The sequence below is a fragment of the Lynx canadensis genome, chromosome C1 (assembly GCF_007474595.2).
Source record: "Lynx canadensis isolate LIC74 chromosome C1, mLynCan4.pri.v2, whole genome shotgun sequence".
Lineage (NCBI taxonomy): Eukaryota > Metazoa > Chordata > Mammalia > Carnivora > Felidae > Lynx > Lynx canadensis.
Window position 1 is genome coordinate 50322673 of NC_044310.1, and position 13014 is coordinate 50335686.

General features: G+C 37.8%; 1 protein-coding gene across 2 annotated transcripts in view; it reads left to right on the forward strand.

Moving 5' to 3' along the window:
* PATJ (PATJ crumbs cell polarity complex component) overlaps nt 1–13014 on the forward strand; it is a 363529-nt gene that overhangs the window by 118864 nt on the left and 231651 nt on the right. For both annotated transcript variants that reach the window (XM_030323890.1, XM_030323891.2), the window contains exon 22: nt 3509–3683. In XM_030323890.1, the coding sequence (XP_030179750.1) occupies nt 3509–3683 (175 nt within the window). The remainder of the gene's footprint in view (nt 1–3508; nt 3684–13014) is intronic.

Genomic DNA, 13014 nt, shown 5'->3' on the forward strand with positions numbered 1-13014 from the left:
AGACCTTTTTTTCGAATAAGGTCACATTGACAAGTTCTATGACTTGGATGTATCTTTTAGAGAGGTCCCCCCCATTATGCCCTCTACTCTGCCTCAGTCTGATACTTTACAAGGATCTGGGAATTTATTTTTTTAGAGATTATAGCTTTGGGAATGAAGTTAAACTTGTATATTTTAGATCTGTCCTCACTGGAAATGCATTCATAACCACATGCTTTTAGGAAAAAATTTTGAAAGCCTCTAGAATGCCATGTGGCAGGCATGACTATTTGGATTAATGCTAACTGTGGGTAGGCTGAGAAATTATTAATATAGAGTCGATACAGATTTCAGCAGCATACATATTGAATTTATTCTAGTCAGAGTTTGATTTTGCTCTTGAGATCCTTTCCAGCAAAGGGCTGACTCTTAGTCCCACGTCCCTATGTACAAAGCAGGTACCCTGCTGTGTCACCAGGCAATCCCGCCAGCTTCTCCTAAGTAAACTCCCCTGGGCTAAGTATTCTCTAAGCCCTCTTTCAAATCTGTAACTCTTTGACCTCTTTATTAGTATCAGACAGTTTTAGGTTTATCTCTGAACAATTAAATTTCTTTTTCTGAGCAATAAATTTAAAAATTACTTTTGAGAGGGGCGCCTGGGTGGCACAGTCAGTTAAGCGTCCGACTTCGGCTCAGGTCATGATCTCACAGTCCGTGAGTTTGAGCCCCACACTGGGCTCTGTGCTGACAGCACAGAGCCTGGAGTCTGCTTCAGATTCTGTCTCCTTTCTGCCCCTCCACTGCTCACGCTTTGTCTCTCTCTCTCTCTCTCAAAAATAAACATCAAAAAAAAAATTATTTTTGAGAAGCTTATATGTGAAGAGCTATTCTTGACCCTATATTTAGTCCAACATTATGTAGCTTCTAAGAGCCTTTACTCTTCATGGGCTTTGAAAATAAACCTATAATGAGCATAATTAGTAAGGTAAAGTTTACAAGATAAATTCCAAATCAATAACACATTTAGTATTGCAACATTTCAAAAGGTTTCTGACAGAAGGTAGTTCTGATTCCTAATCTTTGACTGCCCCTGTCTGGGTGGTGCCCCCAGGGAACCCTGGATGATTCTCTGTCATTGCACTCAAGGGTCAGGCAAACATACTCATTTGCATGCCTACCTCTTCCTATAAATTAAGCTTCTGGAGGGCAAGGCTTGTATCTGATTTTTGTTACCGTAGTAGGTGCTCAAGAAATATTTGTTGAATGAGAGTGAAACGCTGCTCATGTGTGGCTATTCAACAGCATTGCAACCCCCAGCCCTCCCTCCCTCTGGCAGCGGCCAAGTTATACAATAACCCACCCTCCTCTCTGCTTGGATTCTCGTTGCCTTTATTTTGTTGACCATTCTGTTCTTGCTCCTTACCAAGTATAAACCTTTTGAAAGTCTCCCCCATTCCTCTCCTATAAACATTAACCTCCATTTGTCCAGAAAAATTTTTTTTAGCTTCTTTGTTTTTCTAACCTTTGTGCTCCTATTATGGCCCTTCCCTAACAACTGCATAGGTCCTCGAGGACTTGATTTGTTTTATGGGCTCTGGGAACTGCAGTGCACTTGGCGAACAGCTCTGTAAAGTGTGAGTGTGTCACGCACTGTGACAGATGAGAAATGCGTGCCTGAGCACCAGCACCCAGGGTCCATGGAGGAGGAGTGGGGCAAAGGGCACGGCAGCCTTTCTGTGGAACAGGTAATGAAAAGTTTTAAACAAACTGCAGCAACCTATGAAACCCAATGCCATAATTTAACAGTCTGCTTTTACCAGTGTGGGTGGATGAGAACCAGCTCTGCAAATAAAGCCAGTTCCCTCTTCTTAACACTGGTTTCTGGCCATTCCGTCCAGAATCTAGTCCCACCCCTGGTCCCTCCTCAGTGGGGAAGAAGCAGACATAGGCCAAGCTAGAACTCTCTGGCATCGAGATGGATTAGAGTGCTTTGCAGGAATGGAGGCCCCAGAGAATAGGAGTGAAGGGTGCATAGGGATGGGGGACAGACCCTGAGACTTCTTTAACACAACCTGAGCATTAAAGTTAAATTCACTCCCTCTTCAGATTCTGTTGCATTACCAACTGATTAGACCCAAAGTTTCTAGACAAGATAAAAAGCAGTAGTAGTGAGTTTAGTAGAAAATTTGTTCATTATGAAGAAATGGAAAGAGTTGAGGTAATGCTTATAGGAAAAGTTTTAGGATAATACCTATGTCTTTTAGAAATAATTTGAGATTTTCTGATTAGGCAGAGCTCCAAAAAATACTATAAATGTGTGGATTTAAGGAAGACATTTGATCACAATTCATCATGTTTGTAATATGCTCAAGAAGGATTGGCTGAGAATCGGGTGTATCCTAAGAGTGATTAATAGACCTATGCCAGTAAGGGTCCTATGAGTTGTAGGACTCTATGCACAACTCTGCCCCAGTTATTCTTTTTTTCAGGAAATGTGGAAATAACACAGATGGCATGTCAGGTAAACTTGCACATTCCATTTGGCAAAATTCCTTAACTTGAATTTCTCCATCTATAAAATAACAGTTGTTAGTATCTTTTCTAACTCATAGTTTGACACGAGAATTAAATAGGTAACAACTGTAAAAGAATTATGAAATTTGTAAACAAAGCCCCTTTAAAAATCTGTTTTCTTAACCTGATGAGCACCGGGTGATGTATGGAGTTGTTGAATCACTATATTGTATACCTGAACCAATATAACAATGTGTGTTAACTACACTGGAATTAAAATTAAAACATTTTTTGATGTAAGATTTTTTATTTGGTTATTTGTCATTCTGTGAAATTATTTTGTGTGCGTGATGAGGACTTCTAAGATCTATTAAGTAACTTTCAAATATGCAATATAATATTTCTTTAATTGTTGTTTACTTTTGAGAGAGAGAGAGAGAGAGTGTGTGTGTGTGTGTGTGTGTGTGTGTGTGTGTGTGTGGTGAGGGGCAGAGGGAGAAGGAGACACAGAATCCGAAGCATGCTCAAGACTCTGAGCTGTTCAAGTCCAGCATGGGACTTGAACTCACAAAATGCGAGATCATGACCTGAGCTGAAGTCAGATCCTCAACCGACTGAGCCATCCAGGCACCCCTTACTTACTTACTTACTTACTTACTTACTTACTTACTTACTTATTTATTTTAATAAGTGAAATGCAGGAGTGCCTGCAGTTGGGACAGCTGAGGTTGATAAGGGGAAATGTGTAGTGAGATTAGAATACCATCATTAAGGGGATTCTTTTGATAAAATATTTATATTGCTAAAATGTCCTCTTTTCAGTAAGGCCATGTGTGAAATGCAACTCTCTTCCACTGAGGAGACCCTGTCCTCCTTCCTTCCTTTATTTTTCACCATCTGACATATTAAACATTTTACTTAATAAGATTTCTACCTAGAAAAGGCCTATTTGTTGAATGAATGAAGGCTAAATGAAAGCATCTTGTGTTCACTATCATCTGGGTTTGCTGTGTAGGTATGATGATTCCAGATGATGCTCAAGGTCCTGGCTTGCTTGTTGAACTTCCTGCTGTGGCTCAAAGAAGGGAGCAAGAAGATTTGCCTTTATATCAACTCCCCAGGACTCGAGTTGTTTCCAAGACCTCGGCATACACAGGAACACTGTCTTCTAGATATACCACTGATGCATGGTATGATACCATTTATCTTTGTTTTCACATTATAAAGTAGTCTGGTTTTTTTGCTCTTATAAAAAAAATGCCCTATAGTAGACAATTACTAAGAGATTAGGAGTTTCACAACATAAGCAAGACATACAGACAAATTAAGGAGGGAGTGGATTTAAGAGAGAATTTGTTGGAATTGGTGACTAATAACGTGTGTCAAGGTGAGAGGACATAGTTGAGGGTGACTTGGGTCTCTGGATTAGGACAATAAATGCATTGCAGTGCCATTAATTCTTTAACAAGACTGTAGGAGCAAAGGAAGCAAACTCAGTGTCCAATGATAGATGAATGGATAGAGAAAATGTGGTGTATAAGAAAGAATTAAGTGCTGCTGTTTTTAACAATATGGATGGACTTAGAGGGTATCATGCTAAATGAGGGAGGTCGAACAGTGCAAACAAGTGCCATACGATTTCACTTATATGTGGAATCTACAAAGACAAAACAAACGAACAAACAGAAACTGTCTCCTAAACACCGAGAACAAACTGGAGCGGAGGGGAGTGGAGGTGGATGGATGAAATAGGTGAAGGGGATTAAGAGTCACAGACTTCCAGTTATAAACTAAATAAGTCACAGAGACAAGTATAGCATGAGGAATGTAGTTAATATAATTTTTATGATGACAGGTGGTAGCTACACTTATGGTGAGCGTTTCGCAATGTATAGAACCATTGAATCACTGTGTTACACACCTGAAACCGATATAGCATCGTATGTTATATTTTAATTAAAGAAAAAAGTTTATAGGAGCATGAACAGGTTGTAAGGGAAAACGAATTCAGTGTGGGACAAGACGAAGGTTCCAGTATCCATAGGACAACAAAGAGAAGTGGAATCAATTAGGTGTGTGATTCTGGGGATTCACGTTGGTATCTATCCTGATGTTAATAATTGGGAGCAAGATCAAGTGTAGGTGAAACTGCTAGATTTGAATAGTCATCCAGGGTAAGCTCAAATACTAAGAAGAGCATGGGACCAAAATTAGAGTCTTGCAGAGCAGCAATATCACAAGTAAGAATGGAGGCAGAAAATAGTGAAATGGAGTGAACAAAATGTCACTCAGAGGAAATTAAACCTAGAAGAAACCGGACAAGAGAACGTTTTACCAAAGGTTTTTCACAGACCTTCATCATGGCCTACAGAGAGGTCAGGGCAGATAAAACGGAAAAGTTTACTTGGGGTTTGGCCACACGGATGCACTAGGTAAGCATAGAACAATTTAAGTAAAGTAGAAATCAGAGAGCAGTAGGTTGAGAATTGAACAGGTCCGAAATTGGGCATAGTAAGTCCAGTGAGACTAGTGTTTTCAGAATCCAGGTCATGAAAAGAGACAGAATGCATATCATCTAGATAGCTAGAGGGTATTTTTGGATTGAGGTAAAGAAGAAGGGGTTATGCATACATAATTACATATATATTGATATGTGTATTGTGTGTGTGTCTTTCTGGGAAAGATCCAGCAAAGAAATATGTAGATGCTAGAAAGGAAGTTATTAAACACAGTCCCTGGAGAGAGGAGAAGGAGAGAAAGACATTGCGCACCTAGAGAGATTAACCTTTGGTGGTTTATCCACAGAGACAGGTGCCGGGAATGAAAGCAAAGTACAAATGCAAGTGCTATTTGTATCCTGTAGATAGGAATCCAAAGAGATTTCTTATTTTTTATATTTTTTGTCATTTAGGTAAAGATTATTTGAAAAGAGTGATAAGGTGGTAGCAATGTGTACATTAAAAGTAGAGGTGTCACTTTTGAAACGAGGATAGGAGAGTAATGGCTTAGTGGTTGGTGGAAAGCAGTTTAGAAAAATCTTGCTCCCTGCCCCCCACCTTCCAACTTCCCAAGGTGAGACAGTGAGTATCATTCACTTGAACATGGTATCTGTGGCAGAGAACCAGAAGCTGTTGAGAGAAAGTTTGGTGAAGAGGTCAGAGTGTGGAGTAGTTTCTTGACAATTCAAGGAGATTCCGTGGAGTGTGATGGGTAGTTTGGCCTGGGGGCGGGGAGAGGGAAAGGGGTATCCGTGGTGTGTATGAGAATGGAAGGAGAAACCAGAGCAGCAAGGAAGGAAGGAGTTGGAGGTGTTGGCCAAGCATAACAGGGATGAGAGATAGGGTGGATTTATTGGCCTTCGTGTTTTTATTAAACCTTTAGTCCAAGAATGATTTTGTATTGACATATGAAGTGTCTTAGGATGATATCACTTCTCCATTCAGCAACCTGTGACCTTTGACCCTTTTTATTGACCTTTACATTTAATTTTATTTATTTATTTTTAAGATTTTATTTCTAAGTAATCTCTGCACCCAGTGTGGGGCTTGAACTTAAAACCATGAGATCAAGAGTCACGTGCTCCACCAACTGAGCCAGGCAGGTGTCCCTCTGCCTATAGTTTTAGACAGAAACTTCATATTGCAAAAAGTTGGTCTCTGTGCTTCAGCAAAGCTCCTTTCTGAGTGTAAAGGAAAAGACTCAGAGGTTCCTGGCTGGCTCAGTCAGTGGGCCATGCGATTCTTGGTCTCAGGGTTTTGAGTTTGAGCTCCGCATTGGGTATGGAGACCGCTTAAAATAAAATTAAACATTTAAAAAAAAAAAAAAAAAGGAAAGACTCAGATAAGCTCAACCACTTGGAGAAATCTGATGGCTTTTCATTCAGCAGAACTGGACCAGTGTTCAGCAGGAAGGTGCTGACAGGTCCTTTGTCCTGGCGTGAGCAATGTAACCAAGCTCCTGGTTACATAGTATTATGTTGCATAGTATTAAACAGGCAATGGGTTTGTTTCTTCAGGAGGGATGGTTGCAGATGGAAGTACTGGAAGGCTTAAAAACATAACTTTATAGGGGCACCTGGGTGGCTCAGTCAGTTGAGCATCCGACTTCAGCTCACGTCATGATCTCGCAGTCTGTGAGTTCAAGCCCCACGTCAGGCTCTGTGCTGACAGCTCAGAGCCTGGAGCTTGCTTCAGATTCTGTGTCTGCCTCTCTCTCTGCCCCTCCCCCACTCATGCTCTGTCTCTTTCTCTCTGTCAAAAATAAATAAACATTTAAGATATATATATGTGTATATATATAATTTTATGACTTATTTTAAATTTATTTTTAATTGTTTTAATGTTTATTTTTGAGAGAGACAGGGTGTGAGTGGGAAAAGGGCAGAGAGAGAGAGACACAGAATCTGAAGCAGGCTGCAGGCTCTGAGCTGTTAGCACAGAGCCCGATGTGGGGCTCCAACCTATGAACTGTAAGATCATGACCTGAGCCAAAATCAGCCACTTAACCAACTGAGCCATCCAGGTGCCCCTGACATTTTTTTTAAATTAAAAAAATTTTTAAGTGATCTCTATACCCAATGTGGGTCTCAAACTCACAAGCCTGGAATCAGGAGTTACATGCTCCAGTGACTCAACCACCCAGGTCCCCCTAATTTTGACTACTTATATGGTCAAATTACTTTTCAAATGAGACCGTTTTATTTTTTAAATTTCTCTTCTGCTTGGTGTCAATAATTAAATCTCACAAAGAATTCGGAAATGAGACGGCTTTTTTAAAGGTATAGAACTGTAATTGGAAAATATCTAAACAAATTTCCACAACCACCCCCCCCTTTCTTATGCAGAAGTCAAAATGGAACATCCATTCTGTCTTACTCAGTTCTTACCACTTTCAGAAAGGGAAGATACACTGTACTCCTACCTCATTCCTTTCTTATTCTCCAGAGGTAACTTTGACAAGCTGATTTCTTATGTGGGCACAGGCATTCAAGAGTTTCAACCTAACTTTTGAGAGCTCAGTCTTGCATTTGAATATTGTTTTTTTTTTTTCATACAGTAATTCTATTTTTTATTTTTGAGGTATATCCATACTGTTTTCCACCTTTTTTTTTATATATATGAAATTTATTGACAAATTGGTTTCCATACAACACCCAGTGCTCATGAATATTGTTTTTTTGACTTGCTGTTATAGATTCAGGATATATTAAAATTTTAGCAGGTAATAGAAGAGTTCCTGTAAGTCATGTTTTCCCCCTTTTAGTCTTTAAAGGTATGTCCCGTGGAGTTAGGTTCATAGGTGAATATTTATTGCCACTCCGGAGCTTTTCTGAGTAATGCATAGATTCTTTTGGAAGACAGTCTTTCAGATCAGGGTATCATGAAGTGCTAAATGATAGTTTAGAGTTTCTACTTTGCATTAATTTTGGTGTAGAACCCAGCTAAGTTATTTAATGTACACTGTGCTTCTGCATCCCATTGACTTCCCTGTACCTTTAGAGGCCTAATTTTTTGTTTGTTTGTTTGTTCTAAGATTAAATTTAAAGGGGGCCTGTAGTGCAATGGATAATGTGTCTGACTACAGATCAGAATATTTATTCAATTTATTTAAACTCAACAAAACAGGGGTACCTTGGTGGTTCAGGTGGTTAAGCATCCAACTTTGGCTCAGGTCATGGTCTTGTGGTTGTGGGTTTGAACCCCGCATCTGTCTCTGTGCTTTGCAGACAGCTCAGAGCCTGGAGACAGCTTCGGATTCTGTGTCTCCTTCTCTTTCTGCTTCTCCCCCGCTCACATTCTGTTTTTTTTTTTTTTTCTCTCTCTCTCTCAAAAATAAATAACATTTAAAAAATAATAAACTAAAACAACACAAAAGCAATTCACCCATTTCTATCTCTCACCCCCTGCCTCTTGCAACTACCAATCTGTTGTTGTCTGTATCTGTGAGCTTTTTTGTTGTTGTTGTTGTTTATTTTATTTTTAATGTTTATTTATTTTGAGAGAGAGAGAAAGGGAGTATGCACACAATTGGGGAAGGGTAGAGAGAGAAGAAGGAAAGAGAGGATCTCAAGCAGGCCCTGTGCTGTCAGCCAGGCTTAATCCCATGAACCATGAGATCATGACCTGAGCTGAAATCAAGAGTTGGATGCTTAACCAACTGAGCCACCCAGGCACCCCTGTTGTTTTAGATTCCACATATAAGAGAGATCATATGGTATTTATCTTTGTTTGTCTGATTTATCTCACTTAGCATAATACCCTCAAGTTCCATCCATGTTGTCTCAAATGACAAGATTTCATTCCTTTGATGGCTATATAATATTCCATTTTAAATTCCATGATTTCTTTATCAATGGACACTTTGGCTCTTTCTGTATCTCGGCTATCATAAATAAATGTCATAATTAATGCTACACATGAACATGGGAGTGCATGTATCTTTTGTATCAGTGTGTTCTTTTTTTAATTTTTATTTATTTATTTATTTATTTGCTAAATACTCATAAGTGAAATTGATGGATCATATAGTGATTGTATTTTTAAATTTTTGAAGAACCTCCATACTTTTTCCATAATGGTTGCATCAATTTACATTTCCAACAACAGTGTACAGAAGTTCCCTTTTCTCCATATCTTTGCCAATCAGCACTTGTTATTTCTTGCTTTTTTGATAATTTCCATTCTAATAGATGTGAAGTGATACCTCACTGTAGTTTTGATTTGAATTTCTCTGCAAATTTTCATGTACCTGTTGGTCATCTGTATGTCGTCTTTGGGAAAAAATGTCTATTCAGATCCTCTGCCCATTTTTTAATTGGATTGTTTGCTTTTTGGTATTGAGTTGTATGAATTCTTTACGTATTTTGGGTTTTATTCTCTTATCAGATATATGATTTGCAATTATTTTATCTCATTCAGTAGGTTGCCATTTCATTTTGTTTATTGTTTACTGTACTGATTAGTTTGATGTGGTCCCACTTGTTTACTTTTGATTTTGTTCCTTTTACTTTTGGTGTTGGATTACAAAAATCATGACTAAGACCTATGTTAGGGAGTTTACCACCTATGTTTTCTTCTAGGAATTTTATGGTTTCAGGTCTTATATTTAAGTCATTAATCCATTTGGGGTTAATTTTTGTGTATGTTGTGAGATAGTGGTCCAGTTTCATTCTTTTGTATGTGGCTGTGCAATTTTCCCAACACCATTTATTGAAGAGACCATCCTTTCCCCACTATATGTTCTTGGCTCCTTTGTTGTAAATTAATTGATGATCTAAGTGTGGGTTTATTTCTGGACTCTATTCCATTGATGTATGTGTTTCTTTTTATGCCAGTACCATACTGTTCTAATTACTATAGCTTTGTAATATAGTTTGAAATCTGGACGCATGTTACCTCCAACCTTGTTCTTTCTCAAGATTGCTTTGGTTAATCTAGGTCTTTGAGGTTTCATATAAATTTTAGTATTGTTTATTCTATTTCTGTGAAAAGTACCACTGGGATTTTAATAGCAGTTGCATTGAATCTGTATATTACTTGGGGTAGCATGGACATTTAAAAAATATTAATATTTTTAATCCGTGAGCATGGAATATCTTTTATTTGTGTCTTCAGTTTCTTTCATTAATATATTGTAGTTTTCAATATACAGGTCTTTCATCTCCTTGGTAATTTTATTTTTAGGTATCTTATTCCTTTTGATCGAATTGTAAATGGATTTGTTCTTAATTTCTCTCTCTGATACTTTGTATTAGTGTAAAGAAACACAACTGATTTTTGCATGTTGATTTTGTATACTGCAACTTTACAGAATTCATTTATCCTAACTTCTTTTTGATAGAGTCTTTAGGATTTTCTATATATGATATCATGTCATCTGCAAATAGTGAGTTTTACTTCTTCCTTTCCAATTTAGATGCCTTTGGTTTCTTTTTTGAATAAAAGTGGTAAGGGTGGTCATTCTTGTCTTGTTCCTTATATTAAAGGAAAAGCTTTTAGCTTTTCACTGTTAGGTCTGATGTTAGCTGTGAGCTTGTAATATATGGCATTTATGTTGAGGTACATTTCCTCTATACCTGCTTTTTTGAGAGTTGTTATTATAAACGGATGTTGAATTTTGTCAGATGGTCTTTTTGCATCTATTGAGATGATCATATGAATTTTAGCCTTCATTTTGTTAATGTAGTGTATCACATTGATTTGTGATTGGTTGAACCATACTTGCATCCTTGGAGTCAATCTTACTGGATTATGGTGTATGATCCTTTTAATGTATTGTTGAATTTGGTTTGCTAATATTTTGTTGAGGATTTTTGCATCTTTGTATCTTTGTCTGGTTTTGGTATCAAGGCAATGCTGGCCTGTAAAATATGTTTGGAAGAGTTCACCCCCTTCATTTTTTGGAAAATTTTAAGAAGGATTGGTAATCAATTTTCTTTGAATATTTGGTAGAATTCACTAGTGAAGCCTTCTGGTTCTGAATTTTAGTTTATTGGGAGGCTTTCAATTACCAATTCAATTTCCTTGGTCTATTGAGGTTTTCTATTTCTACCTTATTCAGTCTTAAAAGATTGTATGTTTCTAGGAATTTATCTATTTCTTCTAGGTTGTCCCATTTGTTGGCATATAATTGTTCATGGTAGTTTCATGATTCTTTGTATTTCTATGGCATCAGTGGCATTTCTGAATTTATTTGAGACCTCTTCTTTCCTTGAGTAGTCTAGCTAAAGGTTTGTCAATTTTGTTTATCTTTTCAAAGAACCAGCTTTTAGTTTCATTGGTCTTTTCCATTATCATTTTAGTCTCTATTTCATTTATTTCTGCTCTAATCATTGTTATTTCCTTCCTTCTGAAAACTTTGGGCTTCATTTGTTTTTCTAGTTCCTTCATGTGTAAAAGTTAGGTTGTTTGAGACTTTCCTTGTTTCCTGAGGTAGGCATTAATTGCTATGAGCTTTCCTCTTAAAACTGTTTTTGCTACATCACATAAAGTTTGGTATGTTAAATTCCCATTTTTGTTTATCTCAATGTATTTCTTTTTCATTTTTTTTTCTTTCATTTTTTAAAAATTTCTCTTTCATTTTCTTTTATTTCTCTTTGGATTGACCAGTGGGTCAAAGAATGTTGTTCAATCTCCACATATTTATGAACTTTCTAGTTTCATACCATTGCAGATGGAAATGATGCTTCATTTAATTTCAGTCATCTTAGGGGCGCCTGGGTGGCACAGTCGGTTAAGCGTCCGACTTCAGCCAGGTCACGATCTCGCGGTCCGTGAGTTCGAGCCCCGCGTCGGGCTCTGGGCTGATGGCTCAGAGCCTGGAGCCTGTTTCCGATTCTGTGTCTCCCTCTCTCTCTGCCCCTCCCCCGTTCATGCTCTGTCTTTCTCTGTCCCAAAAATAAATAAACGTTGAAAAAAAAATTTAATTTCAGTCATCTTAAATGATTAAGACTTGTGGGGTGCCTGGGTAGCTCAGTAAGTTGAGCATCCGACCTCGGCTCAGGTCAATGATCTCACAGTTGATGGGTTTAAGCCCTCTGTCAGGCTCTGTGCTGACAGCTCAGAGCCTGGAGCCTGCTTTGGATTCTGTGTCTCCCTCTTCTGCTTGTGCTCTGTCTCTTTCAAAAATAAATAAAAATGTTAAAAAAATTTTTGTTTTAAATGATTAAGACTTGTTTTGTGAGGCTCAGTCAGTTAAGCATGCAACCTCGGCTCAGGTCGTGATCTCAGGGTTTATGCGTTTGAGCCCTGCGTGGGGCTCTCTGGTGTCAGAGCAGAGCCCACTTAAGATTCTCTGTCCCCCTGTTTCTTTGCCCCTCCCCCACTTGTGTTGCATGTATTATCTCAAAAATAAACTTAGAAAAAAAAAACTTGTGGCCTAAGATATCTATCTTAGGAAATACTCCATGTGCACTTGAAGAATGTGTATTCTAATGCTTTTGGAATGGTATATTCTGTATGTATCTGTTAAATTCACCTGGTCTAACATGTCATTTGAGGTAGATGTTTCCTTATTGATTTTTTTGGTCTAAAGTCCCCTACTGTTATTGTATCACTATTTTTCCCTTTAGGTCTATTAATGTTTGCTTAATATATTTAACTGCTCCTGTGTTCTATATTAATGTTATATTTTCTTATTGGACTGATTACTTTATCCTGATATAACATCCTTCTTTGTCTCTTAATCTTTGTTTTAAAGTTTATTTTGTCTGATAGAAGTATGTCTGCTCCAGCTTTCTTTTAGTTTCCATCACATGGCATATACTTTTTCATTTCTTCACTTTCATTCTGTGTGTCTTTACATCTGAAAGGAGTCTTGTAGGTAGCATGTAGATGGGTCTTGTTTTTTCATTCAGCTACTCTGTGTCTTTGGAGATTTTAGTACATTTACATTTAAAGTAGTAATAGAGAGGTATGTGTTTATTGCCATTTTGTTAATTGTTTTCTATCTGTTTTTGTAGTTTTTCTCTGTTCCTTTCTTCTCTTATTTTCTTTGTGGTTTGGTAACTTTCTTCAGTGGTAT